General features: G+C 42.5%; 1 protein-coding gene across 1 annotated transcript; it reads right to left on the bottom strand.

The window, feature by feature from the left end:
• Positions 1-7: 7 nt before the first annotated feature.
• Positions 8-7,508, bottom strand: LOC104511579 (E3 ubiquitin-protein ligase NEDD4-like; the record flags this gene model as incomplete). Its single annotated transcript, XM_010154251.1, has 11 exons — positions 7,410-7,508; positions 6,813-7,042; positions 5,427-5,548; positions 4,646-4,716; positions 4,219-4,314; positions 3,702-3,775; positions 2,411-2,471; positions 1,967-2,026; positions 1,493-1,600; positions 615-711; positions 8-33 (listed from the first exon to the last, which is right to left on the bottom strand). Coding segments are annotated over exons 1-11 (1,044 nt in total), but the record flags the coding sequence as incomplete, so codon positions are not given.
• Between the last annotated feature and the right edge of the window lie 165 nt (positions 7,509-7,673).

The raw sequence follows: 7,673 nt of genomic DNA on the forward strand, positions 1-7,673 counted from the left end.
GCTCTATTGTAAACAGCTGAGGACCATTTGAACCTGGGTGCAAAGGAAGAGCATATGAAATGTAAATTGCTGGACACCACAGAGACTTACAAATAAAATACCATTTTTAATACTAAATGTCTGCATCAATTGTAGGTTCGATTTGTCAACTGGTACAGAATACCTGGTACAAACTCTCTCCATTAAAGCTACACTAGAGCAAACAGGGATGTGGTCAGTTATTTCCATGTCTGGTGAGCTTGGTAAGTTTGTCTAGCTGCCTCTGCACAGAGTATGTGCAGTGCAAGAGAAGTCAGTGCGGACATCAACATTTAGAAGTTGAAGTGCTTGGTTCTTCTCCTCTCCATACAACTGTTGTTACTGTATTACTCTGTTGATAGCTGAAATGTTTTCTGTGGAGAACACCTATGTAACAAACATGGTGTACCCAGCTTTACTCCTCAGTGTGCCCCCCAATTCTCCACTGCTCCTGGCATCCAGAATTCTTACGCACAGGCAAATGCTGGCTATGATCAGATTTCTGCCGTGCCCAGGGTCGCTGTCCATATTCTGCAGCCTCTGCACAGCCGCTCTAGCAGTGAGCTAATCTGCGGGCAGCTGAAAGGGTGGCTCACCATAAAGTTCAGCAAATCCGTTCATAGGCACACGTGACGTCCCAGTAACAAACTGCAGCAACCGAATCCGTTTTTCAGCATCCATCAGTAAAACAGCCTGGTGACAAACATACATGGTCACTGTCTGTTGCTTTTGCAGCTGTAGTCATGGCTAGGGAGCAAACTGTATGGGGCTGTAACAGACAGACAGCTCTGAAACCAGATTTCCCCTGGTTAAGCAAGGAGCAGCCCTCTCCAGCTGGGCCGCAGCAAGGACAATCGCTGGGAGTAACAAAGGGGTGAGGTGCCTTGCCTTTGGGTAGGGCCTGAGACATGTGCCTGCCTGGGGCACAACAGGTACAGTACAATTGGAAATATCCTGAGGGGCAGAGAAACAGGTGACAGAAAGGCCTGGAAGATCCATCAGACTGCAAGGTTTCACAATCGATCAGATCAAGCTCTGACTCTCGGGACCGTATCACCATTGGGATTGACACGTACACTACCCACAGGCATGAAAATGGAGATAAGAAACCCAGAAACAAGGTTCGAAGTGCATACATGAAGCTGTAAGACTCTGGTATTTTTAAGAAAACCAGAAAAATCTACAGCTGTTATGGGAAAAGTATTTTAGCAGTTTTCCTGGAGCCATACACTTCTCATAAAAGTATTTTAGTTTACAAATTCTGCAAGACACTTTAGATAAAGCCGAAGAAACGACTTAATCTCTTGGGTCTATCTCCGCTGTAGGCTCTAGTGAGTGACACAGCTGTCCTTTCTACATCCACAGGTGCTACCTTCAGCAGTTCTCATGAAAGAAAAGGATTTTGTAACAGACCCTGCAAAACAACACAGGAACTCTCGGGAATAGAGAAGCCAAATGCGGTAAAGCGTATTACCTTCCAGAACCACTGGATGATGGGATGATTTGGGCAGTAACCATTCTTGTAGATCGTATGTTGTCTCCAATCATTAACATCAACATCGCCAAGGCCACACATCAGCAGCTGCACAGGGAGGTAAGTTGTTGGGGTGTTAACTGAAGACTGTACACTTCCTCAGCAAAACAAGATCACCCTTTCTCCCTGCTGTCTGACCTTGAGAACAGCTAAGCAGCTCGAATACACGTCCATATGCAATTCATAATGGCATTAATTCAGTAAGCTGCTTATGTATGCACATAATCACCTCACTGAATAACTGCGAGGTTTTCTGCTTTTATGTGATCAATAGATCATTAATTAGGGAGAAAAATATCATTTCCCACTAAGCAAAGCACCTGTGAGTGCACAGATGAGCCTAGGACACAACACATCATTCTGTGATGGGCATCACTGATCTGCGGTCTCTGAACGCCAATTACACAAACTCACCTCTAGTTCATTTTCATCAAAAATTTTAATCAGATCAATAGGGAGAAGCTCTGTGAATCCCTACAGGAAAGCAGAAAGCAAAGCGAGGTTAAAACCCTCATACCATGTAAAGTTTTTATCTAACAGGACCTTTGGCTTCAGGGAACTGAAGTAAATGACAAGATGAAGAAGGGTTTTGAAAATTAAATACAGAGTTGCTGAGTCCCTAATTACAAAATTATTCACTAAATTATTTCAAGCTCAAATAATGTAAGCTTGAAAGAGAATGACCTTATTCTCATGAGGGGAAGAATGTATATTCTTATACAAGATAAAGTTGTGGCAATGTAAACATAAGCATTCCAGCACTTGTGTGGTTATCTCTTAACACAGACACTGATGTGTAACACATCTGCGCTTAAATAAAAATTGTCTGTGGGGGAAAAGGCAGCTAAAGAGCCTTACCTCCAAGAAAGCATTCATTTGCTTTTGAACTCTGTTCACAAACCGCCACTGGATGACCAGGCTAGAGCAGACAAAAAAACCACAGAAGCACACTCAGTAGAGGATGGCGAGCCAAGCATTAGACCTAACAACCCGAACAGTTCCAGCTCCTCGTTTACAACTTGGCCTTCTCACAACCACACATGACTGCAAACAAGTTACAGTACGAGTATCCTCACTTTGGCACACCACACATCCTACACACACACTTCCACATTCTATGGCTTTTCTACATCATAGGAATTTTTACTGTCAGACAGCAGGGCATTAACCCTGGTATCAGTTTGGCCAGTGTGTGACAGCAACCCTGGTGCTGAGTGCTGGGTCTGGTGTGTGCAACTGGCCGAGAGGGTGATGGGATGGTGGCCATGCTGGAGAGACACTGGCTCGTCTAACTTGGGTGCTTTGAGCCAGGCTTTGGAGAAACACATTCCCTACGGGGATTTCAGGAAAAACTGAAATAATTTTATTTTTGTTCTTACATTGGCCAAACATAAAACACACGAACTGAATTTTCAAAGGTGGCATTACAGCACTGGACACTGTTCATTTCGTGGTTAGTGGAAGATTCCTAGTGGGATAGTCTCAAAATGCTTAAAGAAGTAACACAGTTTTAATTGGCAGCTATTTAGTCAGTTTATCCATTTCCCTTTGATCGTGCAATAAATATTACACAATAAAGTAATGCAAACAAGCCACCAGGTTTTCTGTTAGACAACAATTCATCATGATCTCCATGGCATCCCATGAGCACTGCACACGCACCAGAATGCATCATTTGGATGTTGGACACAGACATGTGTGACTACACCTACAACTCAGTGGGGTTTGCTGGTTTCTTTTTAAAGTATAACAACTAGAATAGTCTGTTTCCATCAGGTGATTGAGATGCAAAGGTCTGTCATTCAGAGTGATCCCAACCCTTCTTGAACAGCCCTCACACCTACCTGCCTAGAAAATGGCTCCCTATTATATCACAGACTCTGTCCCTGGTCAGTGCAATTCCTACAACAGTAAAGGTGAAAATTCAAACTCTCTGCAGATAAGGGTAAGATTTAATAATGCTGTTACTATTTAATATGCTGTTAACATAACAGCAATAATAACAACAACAGTGTTAAAATTCCCTTGTAAAAGGATCTGAGATGATCTAGTGTAGTACAACCTGCAGCAACCGCAGTAGGGCAAGTTCTAAGACAAGCACAACTGTGCTTTCTCACATGCAGGACAAATTCCATGAAAGTATACTTACTCGATGTATTCCCTTTTATTTTCATTCGTTACCATGATTTCTGACCCGTTTGGCTTCAGGTCCACTTGATATGTCTGTATTTCAAAAAAAAAACCCCAACATGATGTTATTGCAGGATACAGGCTGTCACTAATGTTTAAGAATTAAACCACATGTGGTTGAGTACAGTAAGGCAGCAAATTCACTAGCTAAGAGATAGAGCTGTGAAAGAAGGGGCTGAAAAGCTCTTCTCCGGACTGACCGAATAACACTTCACCAGGAGTATGTATTTCACTCAGCGTCAGGCACTGACATTGTATTGCTCACTGACAGGCACATCCTTCCCTTCCATGGCAGCCCCAATCTCAGACAGCTCCAGAGGGAAGAGGGTTAATATTCACAGGCTGCCTGTGCTGATCGCTAACATTCAGCAGTCCTGATCCAGTTCACAGCTCTGAGACACTGCTCAGTATTTAACTACCTTGTGGTAATAACCGATAAGATGGAAATATGGACTTCTGGGATAACCTCCACATACCTGTCCAAAGTTTTCCTCGTCTATGCAGAACATGAGATCCAACTCTGTAGGGTCATTTTCCAGGATCCACTTCAGAGAGTTGTAGTATTCGCTATCCTACAGCGGATTTTAATTAAACAAAGCTTGAAAATGTGAACATGAAATGTAGAATTTAACTTTAACAAATAAACCCATTGAAAACTAGAACTCCAGAGGGTCGGAGAAGATGAGAACACATTTATTTGCCCAGCTACTAGAAAGCAGGGTAAGAGGGGTCACTTTATTTCTCTGTAATTTTCTTCAATGCTATGTTTCTAGATACACATAACTTTTAACTGACCTGTAATCACATTACTATGCAACACAGTAAATTGTTAGCTCTTACAAATTTCTCCTGAGGAAAAAACACAGAATTGCTAATGCTGATACAGTTTAAGTGTTATCTTACCACTGACTCCATGTCTTTCAGCGTTATTGGTTTCCCCAGCATCATCTTGTAGAAAGGTCTGATGAAGAAGCCTGGAAAAGAAGGAAGTGCTACCTCCCCGTTCCACATTTTCACCTAACATAAAGATATGATGGCCCAAGGATAACACACCAAGATATTTCCCAGCATGCCACAAGAAAGAAACCTCCTTAACTTAACACTGCCATACTGCTCAAGTTAATGCAGCAGGCTCGTTTTTATTTAGGCACAGAAAGCCCAACCTTTCAATTACAATAATGATTCCATTAATTACCAGAAGCATCCTCTCCTGTTGTGCTGCACTGCTGCTAACTAAATTTGGTCAGTGTATGATGTTTGCTTGCTTAGTGTGGGATTTCAAATTCAGCAGAAATCGTATTTTCTCATTAAATCATTCACCAATAAACGTACAGATCAAAACATGCTGCAGAGGACACCCACACAACTGCTTTGTCTGCAGGCTTGCATGGAACAGCTGCTGTAAATCGGGTGCCTGTCTGTTAGGGATCATTTAGCAGTGCTGATTAGGGAGTTTTAATGAGTGGGGAAAGGAGAAAACTTTATGTGAAAGGTATCTGTTGAGTAAGACACTGATATTGAATCACTTTTCACCTCAGGAATGCAGTTTCCAACAGTGCCATGACTTTCTCTCACTTTGTCTCCAGAAACACCATGCTCCAGAGCGCATGAATCACCAAAGTGATTTATTCCATTTCATAAGCCTCCAGTAACCGTAGCAGAGCCACACAGCACATTAACTCACCATCCAAGAGCTTCCCATGGTACACAGCCAGACCAGCAACCCGACCAATGAATGTGAAATACGAGAGATGATCTTCGTTACAAAGACCTGAATTAGGATTAATCTGAAGTGTATAGTTGTCCCTTTTTGGGGAAAGAAAAAAACAAAAACAACTAAATGACTAAGTCAGTACATAACCAGATATTCAGCTATATTAATAAATAGTCTGTGCTAGGGGCCATTTCCCATTCATTCCCATACTGAAGAGAAATTATGTGTAGGCCCATGCTAGCATAATAAACATTTTCTTCCTAGCATCTTAGACAGCACAGCCTAGAGACCATCTGACCCCCATGGATACTGGAAAAGCTGCCAGTGGACTGCAATCTTGTAAGTAGGTAACACAGCATGAGGAGCCGTGTAAGTGCATCACGTAAGACCCCAGTGTAAGAGCTGTATCGTTATTTTGCAGTATATGCTTAATCTGTGAAGAAAGATACAGGAGGGTTAAGTAGATTTTTTGTTTTCTTATTTCTTAAAATAACTTGTTAGATTTCTGAACCTAAAGTGAAATAACATCATCTTTAAAACAGTTACAGTGTCCTATATCCCTATGAGTAGCAATATTTCAAAAGAAATGTGGATCCTGTGAGCTCTGCTAACAGATGGGCATTCTGTGCCAGCCACTGTTGTGAAGTTGTGTTTCCCTTCAATAGCAGAGCATGTCCTTTCTGAGCCACAAATGCGAGAAAACTCTCCCTACACAGTCTTTGTCCATCTACTTACAATCTGTTCAACACCTCCTGGAGAGGAGTGAGCTCGGTACTGACACAAACCCACCTGAGCTACGCCTGCAATGAAGCAGCCCCATCCCCTGTAGCTGAGCACACAGCGTGCGACTGCTGACAGCATGGTAAAATAGACATACTTTAAGCGAGAGACTCGTGCTCTCATTTATTCCTCAAAGATTTTAACACTGGACAAACCCAAGTTTAACCTCACGTAAGGCCACCACTGTGTCACTACATAGTGTGTGTGAGAAGCTGCTTGGTGAGCTAACTGTAAGGGAGCACTGTCATTCTGGAGGGCAGGTGGTGTATGGTGCAGTGGGAGGGCACAAACCAAGCTTTTTCTCTGACTCTTTATTATTACTCGCCTCAACTGCAGTTTTGCTGCAAGGCAACACTGAATATTGTCTTAATGATGAAAATGTCATATGAGATTTCACTGCAATTTGAAAGGTTCTCTGAAAAGCAAGAGTTGCTAGTACAGAGCAGATTTAGCTGCTAAGGGCACATACTGATGCACCATGAAGGATGATCTAATGACTGTCTGGTGTAACTTTGCCCTTTACGCAAAATCTAACATATATCCCTTGGGAATGGAAATAGTTTAATGGACACTTACGTTGCTGAATATTCAAAGAGACCATAATAAGGGTTAAACATCTCCTTGGACAAGAGAAAAAACCATTCTCTGGCCACACCTCCATAGTCAAGTCCTTTTTCTGACTCAAATTCAATCCAGAGCCTGGCTTTTAGTACATCGGGTCTCTTCACAGACATGATTCTTCTGTAGGACTCCTCAAAAACATTATTTCTGTGCAGCTTCATCTCAAATCTGTTTGGTATATCGGCCTATGCGGAAGAAGATGGTATTAGACTTGTTAGTCTCAATAAATAAGTGTGCAGGCAAATTCCTGACCAGTAGTAACAACTCAATGACTAGACATCTGATGTAGAAAGTTTCCTTTATGCTTGTTTTCCAGTGCTCTCAGTCTCTCAGCCTACAGATTGACAGCGTACGGTGAGTGAGGTAGGCTCTAGTATAGCAGTTCAGAGAGTTCTATGATATTTGACAAACCAATGAAAACAACCAGAAAAGTAACACAGAAACCAAAAAAGGTGAAGAAATTATGGATATTACTGTGCTCTGTTTTATGGGCATTTTAGCTTAAAAGGGTAACAAATGCACAAGGTTTATGCCACCGCTTTACTCACATACCTGTAAAGGCCAGAGCAGTTTCACAAGCAGCACACCTCGGTACTGCGTACATCCAGAACTGAGCTGCAAAGCTGCCCGTGAGTGCACTGGGCTGCCCATGTGCTCAAGGTTCTGCCTCTATGGGAGGGAGCCAGCGCCCACATGATTTAGCACAGACTTCAAAGAGAACTCCCTGAGGAACTGGGGGCAAGAAGGCCAATGAACGACTCTACAGCCATCTATAGTGCTCCTGAAAAAACTGACCAGCTGTGGAGCCCTCAATAT

This window comes from Eurypyga helias, unplaced genomic scaffold (assembly GCF_000690775.1).
Source record: "Eurypyga helias isolate BGI_N326 unplaced genomic scaffold, ASM69077v1 scaffold45886, whole genome shotgun sequence".
Taxonomy (NCBI): Eukaryota; Metazoa; Chordata; class Aves; order Eurypygiformes; family Eurypygidae; genus Eurypyga; species Eurypyga helias.